Source organism: Nothobranchius furzeri, chromosome 2 (assembly GCF_043380555.1).
Source record: "Nothobranchius furzeri strain GRZ-AD chromosome 2, NfurGRZ-RIMD1, whole genome shotgun sequence".
In the NCBI taxonomy this organism is placed as follows: domain Eukaryota; kingdom Metazoa; phylum Chordata; class Actinopteri; order Cyprinodontiformes; family Nothobranchiidae; genus Nothobranchius; species Nothobranchius furzeri.
Window position 1 is genome coordinate 19,698,747 of NC_091742.1, and position 17,134 is coordinate 19,715,880.

Here is a 17,134-nt window from a genome sequence, read left to right on the forward strand (position 1 = left end):
ACCGTAAAAATTGAGTGTAAAATACATGGGAGCGAGTCTAAGTCTCTGGGGGTGTCATGTTCCTGGGCAGAGGTGAGTCACACCTTCTCCTCTCACCAGACTCTAACTTAATTCTCCACAGGTGAGGAGCAGGGGGAGCGGCAGCTGCAGGAGATTTCCCAATCAGGGACGCGGGTTCAAAAGGAGGATGGAGACACATCACTTTGCCGGACGATTGCACCAGTTTAGGTAGCACCAGCCACTCGACTCTGAACTTTGATCTTGTTAATTCGTGTTTTGACTCGCCTTCGACTAGTGGATTTATGACCTTGGATTGTATTTTGGATTTGGAATTGGATTATCCCTTACGCCTGTTTTTGTCTCGCTCAGGATCATCTCATCATCTACTCACCCTCGCTGTCTTCGTTTTCTGGAACATACTCATCACGTCCCATCCTCCTCCGCCGTTCCTGTTTGGCTTTCCCTCTGCTACCTCACCCCTCCTGGATCTCTCATCCTCTGCCCAGCGTCCTCCCCGGCTTCCCCTCCTCTCCTGATTAACCTGAGCACCTCAGAGACTCGAGCCGTATTGCTCATCCCACAGGACTTCCCTGTGCGGTTTCAGTTCCCGTTTTTATAATAAAGACATTTTACTTTACTGCTTTGGACTACGTGTGCTGATTCTGCATGTCTTGGGTTAGACACTTACCTCGAGCCATGACAGAATCATCCGGCCACACATCTAATCCAGCGGAATCAGCACTCGCGGATCTGGCTACCCGGATGTCCCAACAAGAGCAGACACTTCCCGTCCTCATGGAGCAGCTGAATATCACCAACCAACGTTATCAACGTTTGGAGACCGTCCTGCAGCAGCTTCAGGAGCAGCTCTCCTCCACAGCCTCGGGTTCCGTCCCCGCTCCAGCGACAGCCGCCGCTCCGGCGTTCGGAACAGAACCACACGCACACGCCTCGGGAGGTGTGGTTTCACCTGGACCGGAGGCGCTCGGCTCTCCGGAAATCACCCACTTCCGTTCGGCTCCTCCTCGGCAATGTCCGACCTTCTCCGGTGAGTTCGAGGATTGCTTTGGGTTTCTGCTACAGTGCCGCCTAGCGTTTGAAGACTCCCCGAGGTCTTTTTCTACTGACTCAATGAAGATCTCGTTTATTGTTGGACTACTTAGGGCCAAGGCGCTTCGGTGGGCGGAGGCTAAGAGCAGAAATCCTAATTTCCTGTCTGGTTCTTACCCAGACTTTCTGGAGGATTTTAAACTGACGTTTTGCAGTTCAGAGACCACCACTGACATCAGAAAAAGATTGTTGCACCTCTCGCAGGGAAGAAGGTCAGTGGCTGACATGTCTCTGGAGTTTAGGACCTTGGCTGCAATGACATCATGGGGAGACAATGCCCTTAAAGCAGCATTCATCGAAGCGCTGAACGATCGGGTAAGGAACCAGCTGGCTCTTTGCCCCGAGCCATCAACCCTGGACGGACTGATCTCATTATGCATCTCTATCGACAAGAGACATAGGGAGCTTCAGAAGACACCGTTCAGGGATTTGTCACCACCTGCAGCACATCGTCCATCCCACAGGTCTCCTCCTCTGGACTCACCCGAGGAGCCCATGCAGGTGGGACGTACCCACCTTACTCCGGAGGAGCGCCAACATCGTTACAGTAAAGGTTTGTGCCTTTACTGTGGGAAACCAGGACACATGGTGCACACCTGCCCTGCGGCGTCAAAAGGGCGTGCCCACCAGTAGTTCCGGGAGTTCTGGTGGGCAGTCATTCAGGTAAAGAAACCTCCCGTTTTCTTATTGACTGTGCTTTGACTGTTAACAGTCGTCGCCACCAGACAACTGCTCTAGTAGACTCAGGATGTGAACAGTCATTGGTAGACCCGCAACTGGTGCGGGATTGGGGACTGTCTACTGATCCACTGCCGGAACCTTTAACGGTGTCCTCCCTGGATGGGAGGCCCCTGGCCACAATCACCCACCGGACCCAACCACTCCAGCTCCAGGTCTCAGGTAACCACACGGAGATGATCTCATTATTTGTGTTTCCCTCCCCGCAGAACCAAGTAGTTCTAGGCCATTCCTGGCTTAGGGTACACAACCCGTGTTTGGACTGGAGATCAAGCCGTGTGGAGACCTGGAGTCCGGAGTGTCATCTTACCTGCCTGACCTCTGCTTCCTCTGGATCTAAGGACTCTGAAAAGACTCTTGTGGAGCCACCCGATCTGACCCAGGTACCAAGTGAGTACCATGACTTACAGCAAGTATTCAGTAGAGATCAAGCAGCCACGTTGCCACCTCACCGTCCATTTGACATTGGAATCGACCTGTTGCTAGGAGCTCCGCTCCCAACCAGCCGCCTCTACAGTCTGTCCAAACCTGAACAGGACAGTATGAGGAAATACATCACCGAGGCCTTGGCCAATGGCATAATCAGGCCATCCACCTCGCCTCTGGGAGCTGGTTTTTTCTTCGTGGCCAAGAAGGACGGGTCGCTTTGCCCTTGTATTGATTACAGGGGTTTAAATCAAATAACGGTGAAGGACAAGTACCCGCTCCCTCTACTTTCGTCTACCTTTGAACCTGTGCAAGATGCCACCGTTTTTACGCGGTTGGATCTCCGCAATGCATATCACCTGGTCCGAGTCCGCCAAGGTGACGAATGGAAGACAGCTTTTAAGACACCCCTGGGGCACTTTGAATATTTGGTGATGCCCTTTGGCCTCACTAATGCTCCAGCGGTGTTTCAGAGACTCGTGAACTCGGTGTTGGGGGACTACATTAATGACTTTGTATCTGTATATCTTGATGATATCTTGATTTTTTTCTAGGTCCATTGATCAACACCAGAAACATGTTTGGATGGTACTCCAACGGCTGTTGGAGAACAGACTATTTGTAAAAGCCGAGAAATGTGAATTTCATGTTTCAGTAGTTAAGTTTCTTGGTTTTGTTTTAGAAAGTGGACGGCTGAGGGCGGACCCAGACAAGGTCCAAGCAGTGACTGAGTGGCCTACCCCTGCCACCAGGAAACAACTGCAGCGGTTTCTTGGCTTTGCAAACTTTTACAGACGGTTTATCCGCAATTTTAGCCAGACCGCAGCCCCTTTGACAGCTCTAACCTCTGTTGTTAAGCCCTTTTCCTGGTCTCCAGAAGCCGAAGCTGCATTTAGGACTCTGAAGAGGAGGTTCCCCGAGGCCCCAGTCCTCTCCAGACCAGACCCCAAGCGGCAGTTCACTGTGGAGGTGGACACCTCTGACACCGGGGTTGGTGCAGTCCTCTCTCAAGTATCCCCAGAAGACCACAAACTTCATCCGTGTGCCTTCTTCTCACGGCTCTTGACACCCACCGAGAGCAGGTATGACGTGGGGGACAGGGAGTTACTGGCAGTAAAACTGGCTTTGGAGGAGTGGAAACATTGGCTGGAGGGGGCTGAACTACCTTTTATCATTTGGACTGATCATAAAAACCTGATCTATCTCAAGGAGGCAAAGAGACTGAACCCTCGACAGTATAGATGGTCTTTGTTCTTCTCCCGCTTTAACTTTGTTTTGTCCTATAGACCAGGATCAAAGAACACAAAGCCTGATGCTCTGTCTCGCCAGCACTCCTCTAAAGATGAGACGGCTCCTAGCACCATCTTGCCTGCCTCCTGCATCGTTGCTGGAGTAACCTGGCCCATAAGAGATCAGGTCCTGGAGGCCCTTAAGGTGGATCCTAGCCCAGGTAACGGACCCTCCAACAGACTGTTTGTTCCCCAGGCACTACGAGGAAAGGTTATTTACTGGGCTCACACCGGGAGGTTCTCAATCCACCCTGGAGTAGGACGTACTGTGGCTCTGATCAGGCGATATTTCTGGTGGCCCTCCCTCTACAGAGACGTGAAGGAGTATGTGTCGGCCTGCCACGTCTGTGCCCAACAAAAAGGTACCAATCAGTCTCCAGCAGGCCTACTCTGTTCCCTACCAGTGCCGTCCCGTCCTTGGTCCCATATTGCCTTGGACTTTGTTTGTGGGTTGCCACCTTCACATGGTTTTAGTGTCATTTTAACTGTTGTGGACAGGTTCTCCAAGGCCTGTCATCTGGTGCCGTTAAAGGCTCTCCCTACATCTGCCGTCACGGCCCAGCTTTTAATTAAACATGTCTTTCGTCTGCATGGGATCCCAACAGAGATCCTCTCTGACCAAGGGCCCCAGTTCGTGTCTCGTGTCTGGAGGGAGTTTGCCACCGCCTTGGGAGCCCAGGTGGCTCTGACCTCGGGGTTTCATCCGCAGACCAATGGACAATGCGAGCAGATGAACCAAGAGTTGGGTGCCATGCCTCGCTGCGTCTGCGCCACCAACCCATCCACCTGGAGTGAGCATTTGGCTTGGGTCGAGTATGCCCATAATAGCCATGTCTCCTCCGCCACAGGTCAGTCTCCCTTCGAGTCCTCCCTCGGATATCAGCCCTCTCTGTTCCCCCTTCATACAGATGCCACCATCACCACTCCTCAGTTCCTTCGTCGGGCCCACCGCACCTGGATCACCACGAGGTCGGCTCTTCAGCGGACCGCGGAAAGGAATCAGCGACTGGCTGACCGACACCGCCGTCCTGCTCCCACCTACTCTCCCGGTCAAATGGTCTGGCTGTCGTCCAAAGATGTCCCGCTGAAGGCGACCACCAGGAAGTTCTCTCCTAGGTTCCTTGGTCCCTTCAAGGTCGCGGCGGTTCCTAGTCCAACGACGGTGCGGTTGGAACTCCCGTTGTCTCTTCGGATCCATCCCGTGTTCCATGTTTCCCTGGTCAAACCCGTCATTTCCAGCCCTCTGTGCCCGGTTCCGGCTCCGCCCCCTCCTGCTCAGCTCTACAAAGGGGGGCTGGTATACAAGGTTCGGCGCATCCTCGACTCTCGACCCCGTGGTCGGGGTCTTCAATATTTGGTGGACTGGGAGGGGTACGGCCCAGAGGAACGCTCCTGGATTCCCCGGTCCAACATCGAGGACCCCTCTCTCATCTCGGACTTCGAGGCCTCCAGATCCGGTGCTAGGACGCCGGGGGGCGTCCGTTGAGGGGGGGGGCACTGTCATGTTCCTGGGCAGAGGTGAGTCACACCTTCTCCTCTCACCAGACTCTAACTTAATTCTCCACAGGTGAGGAGCAGGGGGAGCGGCAGCTGCAGGAGATTTCCCAATCAGGGACGCGGGTTCAAAAGGAGGATGGAGACACATCACTTTGCCGGATTATTGCACCAGTTTAGGTATCACCAGCCACTCGACTCTGAACTTTGATCTTGTTAATTCGTGTTTTGACTCGCCTTCGACTAGTGGATTTATGACCTTGGATTGTATTTTGGATTTGGAATTGGATTATCCCTTACGCCTGTTTTTGTCTCGCTCAGGATCATCTCATCATCTACTCACCCTCGCTGTCTTCGTTTTCTGGAACATACTCATCACGTCCCATCCTCCTCCGCCGTTCCTGTTTGGCTTTCCCTCTGCTACCTCACCCCTCCTGGATCTCTCATCCTCTGCCCAGCGTCCTCCCCGGCTTCCCCTCCTCTCCTGATTAACCTGAGCACCTCAGAGACTCGAGCCGTATTGCTCATCCCACAGGACTTCCCTGTGCGGTTTCAGTTCCTGTTTTTATAATAAAGACATTTTACTTTACTGCTTTGGACTACGTGTGCTGATTCTGCATGTCTTGGGTTAGACACTTACCTCGAGCCATGACAGAGGGACGCCATGTTAGATGCCACATTTCCTTCTTTGTTGTTTTACACATTTACCTCTTCGCTTGTTGCCAGTGATGAAAACAAGTGTTATGTGATTGTCATTTTGCTGAAGTTTGAACGATCTGACAAATCACTAAAAGTGCTCCCAGGGATTTTTGACCCTAATGGCTATCCGTTGGGAAGGTCTCACTCTGACACAAAATTACTGCTTGCTTGCAATTATTTAGGTATGTGCTGCCCCCTATGGCCAGGGAAAACACACACCGTCACTTTCAATCGCTACATATGTTTAAATTTCATAAGTTGCATGGAAGTATGAGCAATATCAGTACTGAAAATTGAATAACTATTTTGTCTCCTCTGCTGAAATAAATAAATAAATAAATAAATAAACCTCAGGGTGTCTCTTTTGAACATAACCTCTGATGTGTTAGTAAATATAAATAGGAAAAGCTTGGTCTCAGTTGGAATAGACAACATCTACAATAATGAGTATTTAATGTGTCTACCCAAAGGCCAGTATTTACATCACAAATGACCAGAAATTAACTTTTAATTTGCAGACACAAACATCCCATCTGTCTGGCCTCCAAACAGCACTGCACAAGGCCTTGTCACCGGATAAAGGAGATATAATAATCCCTAGCCACCTTATCTTAGCTTGACATTAGTGGAACATTAATTAAAAATGCACATAAATGGATATAAAAACTATTACTGGTCCTTTTATTATCATTCTGTTGTGGAAATTCAGCTGAATTATTAAATAAAAACTCTGAAAAACTGGTTAAACTGGTTAAAATATAAAAAAGGATTTCACTATTTTAAAGTGTTTATAACTAAAGTTACTTAGTGCCATTGTGCAAAACTATTGAACCAGTGCAACTTTCTTCCACCTGGGACAGTAAATAAAGTCTTTTGGGACTGGGGGATGAAACAGCAACCGAACGTGGCCAACTCGCCCAATGAAAACTGAGACTTGGAAGTTCGGCAAAGTCCAAGTCCTGAACAAACTCGGTCCTGAGATCAGGATGACTGAGTCTTCCTTATATGGTTCACAGAGCATTTCTGTGGGCTTATAGGAGGGCCCTTACAACAGACAGACTAGGTGGGAGGTAAGGGCTGGGGCCATCAACCTGCAACAGGGCTTACCACCGCCGCTGGCGACACCGAGGCAGGGGATGTGAGATGATGGCTTGTTTAACAGCTCCAAGCATCTAGGTCTCACATCTCATTGATGAGGGGGTTGGGCGAGCTGCCGGATGGGACCAGAGCTCCAAGGTCCACCAAACACATTGGTAAGCAGGTCTGCAACAAGATGGCAGAGCTGAGTGCAAGGGTGGAGGTGGCCTGGGCCCGGTAAAACCTCTCCAGCTGTGCGGAGTAAAACTGGCACTGCATAGACTGTAAACAGCAGGTCCACTCACCCCATTGTTACAGGTCAGGGCCAAATAACAAGAAGAAGACAATCTTTTATATAGCGCCTCTCAAGATAAAAATCACAAGGTGCTTCACAAAAACAAAAAAGAAAAAGATTTTTAAAATTATCAAAAATATGTTTAAAAGGATAAAAGAACAACAAAAATGTAAGGAAAGGGAGAAAGAAAATGAGCAGGAAAGAGGGAAATCAATGAATCCCAGGAAAGGTGGAAAAAGAACAAAATAAGGAGAGGGTGGTGAAGGTCTTGCAAAAGCCAGCTTGAATGAGTGAGTTTTCAGCTGCTTTTTGAAGAAGACCACTGAGTCCACTGATCTCAGGCTCAGGGGGATCCCGTAAGGGCTCCATAGGGGGAAGGTTCACAAAGCCCAACGTCTCGGCACCGTCGAGGTCCACAAACTGCCCATAACCCGACACCACGGTGCGGGTGGACAGTGCTTCCCCCAGGACAATGCAAGCTCTGCCGCAGAGTCGAGAAAGGTGGTAATAAGTTTTGACCTCAGCCAATTTGGAGGGGATTTTAAAAAATGGGACCTCATTTGGGCTTGTGGAGGAGTTGGCCAGTCCACTTCAAGTTTCTCCACCGCTCGTCCGCAAAGTGGAAGAAAGAAGTGTCCTCCCGACATTCAGGAGTTTAGGCAGCAGTAACAGTAACACAATCCACCGTAAAGAGAGTTGCCTAGTCCTCAGCAGGTCATGACTGTTGACATATATGTCCAGAATGCCCTCTTGTCCTCAACCAGACGAGATAACTGGGAAATCTCCAGGTCAGATTTGGTCAGCCCTTCTGTCACCTCCATGTGATCTGCCCAGCTTGCAGCAGGGAACTTGATCACAAGACCACACGCGTCAGAACAGTGCAAAGGCACAGAGGCAACTCGGAGAGTGTGGGGTCCTGTTGTGAACCCGCAGAGTCCCCCAGGACACGTTGAAGGAAATTCACACGCCAACTGAGTGTGGGACAACGGAACTGGCGACAGAACTCACTAACCTCCAGGTCCGAGAGTGCTTTGTTGGCATGAAGAATCCACAGGCAGACAGGACAGGCTTTGTGCAGGTGCTTCTCGTGGAGAAAAAATCCACAGTCCTGAGGGCAGGGACACGAAGCAATCTTTCGCCAAGCAGAGTCCAACGTGGTGCTCATGGCGAGACACAGAGCGGAGCAGCAGAGGCGAAAGAGCATGGAGGCAGAAAGCTAAAAGAGCCACATAAAGGTAGCGAATGCTGACCAGAAACAGAATCAACGCCAGCGAGTAGTCAAGGTAACTTTCCAATAGCATAGCTAACAGTAGTTTATTTGTACTTACGTGTTATAAGTGAGGTGAAGAGAGTAAGAACTGAGAAATGCCGGTGATGCTGGGGGCATGTAGATGGAGGGCGGGGCCATCACCCAGCATCATGCTCATTTGCCCTCGCAGGCGTGATTAAATGTGTTTTCAGCCAGGCGACACGAGGGCGTGATATCCCATAGTACTTTTGTTGTACCCGAGTGAATCGACTGAAAGGGAACTGCCTAGTACCATTTAATAAGAACCAAAATGAACTTCAAACAAATAATGTAAAAAGAGCTGGTAAAGATAGATACTTGGTCCTTCCTCTCTCCAAAACAAACTACATTAACTGTTATATTAAAAAAATAAACTGATACCAAACAAACCTTACCGGGAATAATTGTACAGAACATGGCAAGAGTCAGATCCACAACATTTTAAGGATCCTTGTAGATAAATTTATTAGTTTAAAATACCATATTGGTGATGCACACACCATGGTCATATTAGAACAGTCCTTGAAATGTAGAACAATACTTAGTAAATTCTTATTTCACTCAGTAAAACTTTTATAAACCAAATCAGATTTTAGTAGCCAAAAATAGTTTATTATAAGCTCCATAAATTTGCGATATTATCCTGCAGCACCTTGATGAGAAACCAATAAACCGAGTAAAAGGGAGAGAAAAGCTCCTAAAGTTTCTTTCCAGACTCAATTTGCTGACAGCAAGATTAAAAGTTACTCACATGTGGGTGATTCTCCTCAGGTTATAAAAGGAGTGCCTCTCCAGCCTCTGTAGCCTCACGTCCACATATAGATATCTGAAAAGAAGATCACTTGAAATCAAACCAGAAATTTCCCTAAGGCTATAAAAAAACACCATTTTGGGGTTTTGGGTGTTATTTAAAGGAGACGAATAGGAAGAAACTTTGGAATCAATAAAACTTACTGGAATTACTAATACTGAACATTTAGTCAACTAATAAACCTCAAACTGCTTTTACAATAACAAAGAAACCAATGAAACTGTCTTGATTAACAATAAGATTTTGTTGCCCAACTTTGTGAGGCAAGCGGCTGATTTCTGTAAAGCCTAATTTATACTTCTCTGTCATTCCCGTGAGCGAGAGATGCACACGCATTGACGGAGACGTTTTGCTATCAGACTTCTTCATCAGCTGGGGAATGTTGCGAAACAATTCCCCACCAGGACAACAGAGGGTGTAGTGCTGTTTTGAGGTATCCTGCCACTATTACAGTCATGTATCTGGTTCACTATTGTGCTTACATTGTTTTAATGCATTTCTGAGACTTTTTAACATGGACAAATTAGTCCTTAATTAGCTTTCTAACAGAAGTTACAGTATCTGCATAAATCAACTCATGTGAGATTCCACCGATCTGTTTTGCAGGATACCCCAAGGCTCTGTTTTGGGTCCACTGTTGTTTCCACTGTACATACACCCTCTTGGACAGATAACTGATTCTTTTCATAATGTCTCTTATCACCTATATGCAGATGCATTCAGCTGTACTGCTCCTTTAAGGATTCTGAGTTCTATAAACTGAATTACTAAAGTTTCTTTCAGCTATAACCAGCTGGCTAGAAGAAAACTTCCTTCAGTTAAACTCTGAAAAGACTGAATGTCTGATCATTGCCCCTGAGAGTGTGGTTCCCCTGATTAGTCTAAAACTTGGTCATTTATCATCTGCTGTCAAGATGAACTTAAGGAATTTGGGTGTTGTTTTTGACAAATCAATGACTCTTGAAGGTCACTCAAAAACATTGGTCCGAAACTTTTTTTAATCTCTATTAAGGTAGCGCGACTCAGGGTTGCGAATGACCACAGTCACCAATTCTTGTCATGTGTCTTGCCTATGTATGTCTGATCACTGAATTGTGTGTACTGAAACTCTAATTTCCCTCTGGGATCAATAAAGTATCTTTGATTCGATTTGATTTGATTAAACAAGTGTATTTTTTAAATACCACTTATAAGTTTGAGTAAACTGTACTTTTTAATGGCCTAGCTTATTGTACCTATAGGCTTGAGTTCAAACCACTTAAAACAATCAAGTTTTCTTGGTTACACCCACCAAAAACCTGGTTCATTCCAGTTTGGACCGTGTGCTATTGAGAAGCTCTGACTCTGGAGACAGAACAGAAAAGCACAGAACAAGGAAGGACTCAGTTGCACTGAAGTTATCACAAGCAAGTTTTGCACCCCATGTTTGACGCCTTAGGCGAATGACCAGAGTTTAGTCAGCCTAAAACTGCAAATAACCCCGCCCACGTTGCATTGTGGGTAGTCATCGTCTTAGTTATTTATCTATTTTGGGGTGTTTATGCATGTTTATTGTGGGAAGAGGGTTGTGTAGTGATGTTTTTAGTTATTTGCTTTATTCTGTGTTGCAAAGGTGGAGTTATTTGCTGTTGTCATGGTGGCACCCTAAGTGAGGAGGGTGGTTACAACATTCATCTTGATCGTCCATGATGAGTGCCCTTCTCTCTTCACTATGACCTGCCTTCGAACCTCTCAGCCAATCACGGAGCAGGAAGGTGGTCTGCCTTCTGTTTCAACCAAACTTTCTCTAACATTCATATATTTTCCTCTCATACACACATTTTCTCACTTGCACAAAAGTACACACATTCTGGTTTGACATTATAAGAATATCAGAGACAAAATATGTATAAATGTGAAAATGAAGAGTATGTGTGTGTGTGTGTGTGTGTGTGTGTGTGTGTGTGTGTGTGTGTGTGTGTGTGTGTGTGTGTGTGTGTGTGTGTGTGTGTGTGTGTGTGTGTGAGTAACAGAATGAGTTATGGCTTACACGGTCCCTAAGAAAGCACAACTGTTCCTATATGTGAACATTTTTAAATGCTTTTACATAATTAGTTGACCTTTTGTATAAATAGGGAATTCTATACATTTCGTTAGTTCCTATGTGAATTAAAGCTATTTATTCAAAAGGTATACATCTTTTAAAATTTTCTCCAAATCTTCAGAGCCATGGGTCTTACTTATTCACTGATATTTTCCTTTGGGTAAATACCCCCCCCCCCAAGAAAAAAAACTACGGACAACAATTACAAATTTGTCTCTACCAATCAAAATCTCCTGTGTCAACATGCTAACATAACTTTTATGAACATGGTGTGATGCCATCCAAAGGCAAAGGACCCCTAGCTGGCTCACATAAAACATGGTGTCTATTTTGGTGTCCCACAGAGTCTTAGACCCGTGCTCTATGTATTTTATTTTTGTTTTTAGGGGTATATGTTACAAAGCCACCAATATTTTTCAACAACTGGACATCATTTTATTCATTTACAACATCATTTTGATTAATATTTGCATAGATTAAAGGTTAAAAACTACACATTGTCACACAAATTTATGACAATCTGCCTGATTTTACTTTATTTTCTTTCATAGTTGTTTCAGGTGAACATCAACCAAAGAGCAAGTGGAAACACCTGCTTTGCACAAATGAAGCTCAGTAAATGTTTAATCCAAGTTGGGTTCCTCTCATGTGTGATTTGGACATGGAAACAGCAACTGAGGATCAAAACGCAATCACATCTTTAACCTCAACACAGAGTGACTACCTATACTGGGACTAGTTTCCTCACTCCCCCTAATGACTCCCAGTGAAAGGTACAAGCCCAGCTATGGTTAAAACACCAGCATTCCCACTAAAAGAACCTGTTAATTCTTCCAGCTGTGACATTTAACAGAGAATGTATAACCTGGCAGGTTAAGGGGGACAAAAAGGTAAAAGGAAGAAGTGTGAAAATATTCTAAAATCAACAAAAGACCATTTAAAGTTTTATATTCGAGCAGTAACATGAGCATAAATATACACTCACATTCTTGAGATGTTGACCATACTGGCAAAAGCATCTGTTGGCACAGACGACAGACGGGTCTCAGAAAGCCATCTGGCAAAGACACAAAATGAAAATAAAGAAATTACATACATTTTTTTTTATTTTAATTGTCACATGAACAAAATGTGTAAAGTGTGTGGGACCCAGTTTTCAGCATATAGTCAGTAAAGGCATGAACTAAGATCGGTACCTGAACATGTGGCCAAATCCAGATAGTGGTGATCAGCTTAGTTATGAGAACAGAAAGATAAACTCAGTGTCGACTGTTCTGATGCTTGTTAACACAAATATCAAATAAACCAATCTCATGGCAGCAACTACATGCAGTTAGGCATCTAGAGGTGGTAAAGACGACCTTCTGAAGTTCAAACTGATCATCAGAATGGAGAAGAAATGAGATGTGAATGGAAGTGTTAGTTGGTACCAGACAAGTTGGTCTACAGTCTTTCATAACCTGCTGGTTTTCTGGGGTTTTCAGTCACAACCATCTCTAGGGTTTACAGGGACTTAGACCAACACAATCTCACTTGCAGCATGCCAAAATCAAACGCGTGGCCAGCCGCCCTCCGCGTCAGACCCCTGACGCCAAAAGTGCCCTTTTTCGTCACTAATGTACGAAAAGGGGTGTTTCCGTTTTCTGACTGCAGATCCCAATGCAGCGTAAAACTGACGCGATGGGATATCCGCTACCGTTGTATCCCAATGCAGCGTAAAACTGACGCGATGGGATGTCCGTAGCCAGGGCACCAAACAAGCTCATTGTACCTCACCCTAACCTTATCCTCTTGTTATTTAACCTTCCCCTCACCCCTATCCTAACCTTAACCATCTTGCTAGCGAACACGTTAGTGATGTGTCGGTCGCTCTAAAAGCCGGCTCTATGAAGTGAACGACGGGAGCCGCCTCGTCATCGGTCGGGTTTGGACGGAGGCAACGCGAGGGGGAGGTTGAGCTTAGATGTGATGCGAAAAAGCCGAGTTAAGTGCCTTAGAAACTTGTGATGTCTGGGTGATAAACAAATGTGGCTGAATTTAATGGTTTAACAAACTATAACTTAATAAAACCATCCACGTCATCCATGTCAGTGTGCAGAATCTACAAACCCTTGTAGTGAAAGTTCTTAGGAGATCCAGCCGACAACGAAGTCGTCTCAACAAAGTTGGAGAGGGATTTGGACTTCTAGGGTGTCCGAAGGTCGCAGTATCCTTTGGACACAGCCTTAGCTAGTCAAAAAGATACTTTCGGGTGGCTGCTGAATGCTGGCGGAGCTGTTATGCATCTGATGCAGCTTGCAGTTTTGCACAGAAAGTTTCAACTTGAAGGATGGTTCTTTGAGTGCGAATACAGTTGGCCAAACCGTATTGCTGGCATGAACTCTCAAGCTGCAACACAGATGATGGATTTGGTGTCACCAACATTAAAGCGTGGATCCATCCAGCCTTATATCAATGCTTTGAGCTGCTGGTGGTGTAATGTTGGGGGGAGATGTTCTTGTGCCACTTTGGATTCCTGAGCCTTGTTTAAACTCCAGCCCACCTATTTTTGCTGATCATGTCCATGCCTTTGTGACCATAGTGGACCCATCTTCTGATGGCTCCTTCCGGCAGGATAGTACACTGTATGAATATAAAAATGATTTGTTTCTTTCCCTGTACTCTTGTGAGAATTTTTCTTAAGGTGGATTTAGGAATTAGGACGAAGTATTTGAAAAAATGGATCGGTTTTGTTTCCATGTGTGGCTGGAGACAAAGGCAGGGTTAGATCCTTAGCATCCAGCCTGGAACTCAGACGAAGCCACTGTCTTCATCTTTCTTTGGTTAATCATAGGAACAAAAGCCTAATTCAGAGACCGAGTTCTGGACCCGGAGTCTGAATCAGACTCTCGTGGGTGATTTGTCAGTCAGTAACTACAGTGCTGCACGACATGCTGCTTTGATAACAAATATAGGGACGAAGACCAGATCCTGAACACCAAACACCCTGGTAAGAGCCCGCAGAACCAAGCAGGAACGTAGGGAGGACTGATGTGTTATTAAGGAGAAAAGTGTTGCCTTAATTTGACCTTTAGAATAGAAAATAGCACAGAAAACAAACAGGATGGCACTTATTCACTGTGAAATTTGTCTCATTCTGTGGTGGCTCGTGGACGGGGTCGGTTACATACCTGAAGATAAACGAAACTCTAACCTAAAACAGTAAACTGTTCTTATTCTGAAACAGTCAATTGTCAAATCCCTGGGATCTGCTCCGTTAGGCTGTTTAGATTTGCTGCCACTTTATACTCAATATACACTGTGAAAAAATGAGGAAAATGTTGATTTAAAACATGTAAAGATTAAAGAAATTATTTCCATTACTTGAGCAATAAAAGCGACTGGAAATTTGTGATAATTTCCATTAATCCCAGCAACAGTTGAACATGTTCAGCGTTCCCTGGTTTTACATAAATCCCAGTGCTCATCTGCTCCCGTTCAGGAAACTGCATTACGTTTGCAGCCCGTTTCATTAGAGGCTGAGAGACGAAAATCATGAGTTATCACATGTTTAGACTCTAATCCAAGAATCCTGAGGTTTCTGAAGTACTGGAACTGCTATGTTGCCCCCCCCCTTTTTTCCCTCTTGAATTCTTCTCCCTTCCTAATTGTTCTCAAATGGGACTCGGTGTGTGTTTGAGAAACGTGCTGCAAAAGGTAAATATTGTATTTGAATGCATCGTCCAGACTCAGGAGGGTGTCACGCCACAGAGACTTTTTAGTAGCCTGTACTTTTCCTTTCCACCTCTCAGTGACACACACACACACACACACTCAAAGTGCTGTGCAGATGTGAGCACTCATGCAGAAAAACACACAAATGCCTGCTTTGCATTCACGTTTTGTTTTACTGAAAGGTTCAAGCATTTTTTTTTAGCACAAAACGTTTTATTTTGTGTGCAGAACATTTAGCTACCTCCCCTAATTACCCATTTATCATAACTCAAGAGCACAAGGATGAATCAAGCCAAACCCATCAGACAGTTTTGTTTTTATTAATTTGATTAAGTCATTCAGGCCATCTCCACAAACATGTCCTTGCCGTGATACGAGGATGTTAGGACCCAAAATGCAGAATCCAAGATGACACGAGGCAGGAGAAGATATAAAGAAAATCCTTTATTTGTAGGATGAGTCCAAAATCAAAACTAAATCCAAAAAGGGGCTGGAAGCCAAAAATCCAAAATGTCCAAGATCTAAACTAGAGATAAAAACACTAGAGACTAGAGAAAACAGAGATCCAAGCACTAGGGAAGAGAAGACTGACAGAATACCGCAATGGACCGACACAACACAGAGACAAGACAGGGCTTACATACACTGGGGAGGAGCAATTAGGGAAACAGGCAGCAGGTGTGTGGAGTGAGGGCTGGAGGGAAAGCAGGTGAATACAATAATCTAAATGGGAACAGAACCAGAGGAGGGCAGATAAACCTAAAACTATAAAACACAAAACTACACACACACACACACACACACACACACACACACACACACACACACACACACACACACACACACACACAAACACAGAATGACACACACACACCGAGCTGGGGACAAAGAGGCTGGAGCTACAAGGACACAGAACGTGAAGGAACACCTGGAGGGGCTGGGGATGACTGAATGAACACAGGACCTGAGGGGAATGATCTGAAGGGCTACAAACATAAGACACATAAATGAGATACAGACAAAGGACACATGAGGGTGCTATGAGACACAAAAGGGGAATCTAGAGAGGGATGGAGAACATCAGGAGACACCTGAGGGAAGATGCAGATGCAGACTGTGACAGTCCTGGTGTATTTTTTTTGTTCTTGTTAGAAAAACTATTTTAATTATGGTGTGACTAGCAATATTTGTAACATTGTCTAAAATTTTGTCTCACATTAAAATGTCATTTTTTACGCAGTATTGGTATAAGAAAGTTACTTACTATAAATAAGCTCAACCAAGAAAAGTAAAAAAACAAACAAGTAAAAGTAAGTTACAGCTATTTTGTCTTTGCTTTTGTCAATTAGCTTTGGTGGCCATCTTTGGTCTTTTTACAAAAGCTAGTCGGTGGTACGTGTCCCCAAGGACGATGGCCATTTCTCAATATGTGCACTTGTCTGAACAGCAAGTATGCTGAAGTTCCTGGATATATTCTTGCTCCGCCCACTCTATCGAGGATGCATCAACACATCCTTCTGCGGACTTGGACCAGCAAGGTATCCAATAATGCCATTAAACTCGAATGAAAAAGAGCAGATGAGAAAGCTCATTACTGTTTTAATGTCAAAAATACAAATACGTCTAAATAAATAAATAAACATAAAGCTGTCTGTTACTGTACATAAGTGTAAAATTTGCTGTGTATTTTTTATACATTAGGTTTTGTTAAACTGTTCAATTCAAGTTGAAAGGTCTGCAGTGTGTGCTTGACACCATTTTATGCATCAAACTGTTAGCTCAATAGCTCAATGTTGAAACTCTAAACATTTAATTCCAGATTTCTGTTAAATATCATATTTTAGCAGATTTTCCTTGGTCCAAAGACTTTAAATAATGTGATATTTTTGTGAAATGAAGAAAGCCGGATAAATCCAGGTGAGTCAGCTGGCATTATAAAGCCAAAGGGTCGTTCATTCCTCAGCACGAGCACAATAAAATCAAATCTCATCACGCCTCATCTGCTAGAACATCCCACATAATACGCAGTCTATTTTGGGCTTATTTGACAGATATTTTTATCAGAACAGTCGACAGCGCTAGGTGGTATGCTTTCATGTCTTTAATCTTC

At 45.2% G+C, this 17,134-nt stretch overlaps 1 protein-coding gene across 1 annotated transcript in view; it reads right to left on the reverse strand.

The window, feature by feature from the left end:
- The window catches only part of tshr (thyroid stimulating hormone receptor), a 44,941-nt gene that overhangs the window by 19,570 nt on the left and 8,237 nt on the right, over positions 1-17,134 (reverse strand). Inside the window, exons 2-3 of the mRNA XM_015948233.3 lie at positions 12,296-12,367; positions 9,168-9,242 (exon numbers count right to left, since the gene is read on the reverse strand). Of these exons, the coding sequence (XP_015803719.1) occupies positions 9,168-9,242; positions 12,296-12,367 (147 nt within the window). The remainder of the gene's footprint in view (positions 1-9,167; positions 9,243-12,295; positions 12,368-17,134) is intronic.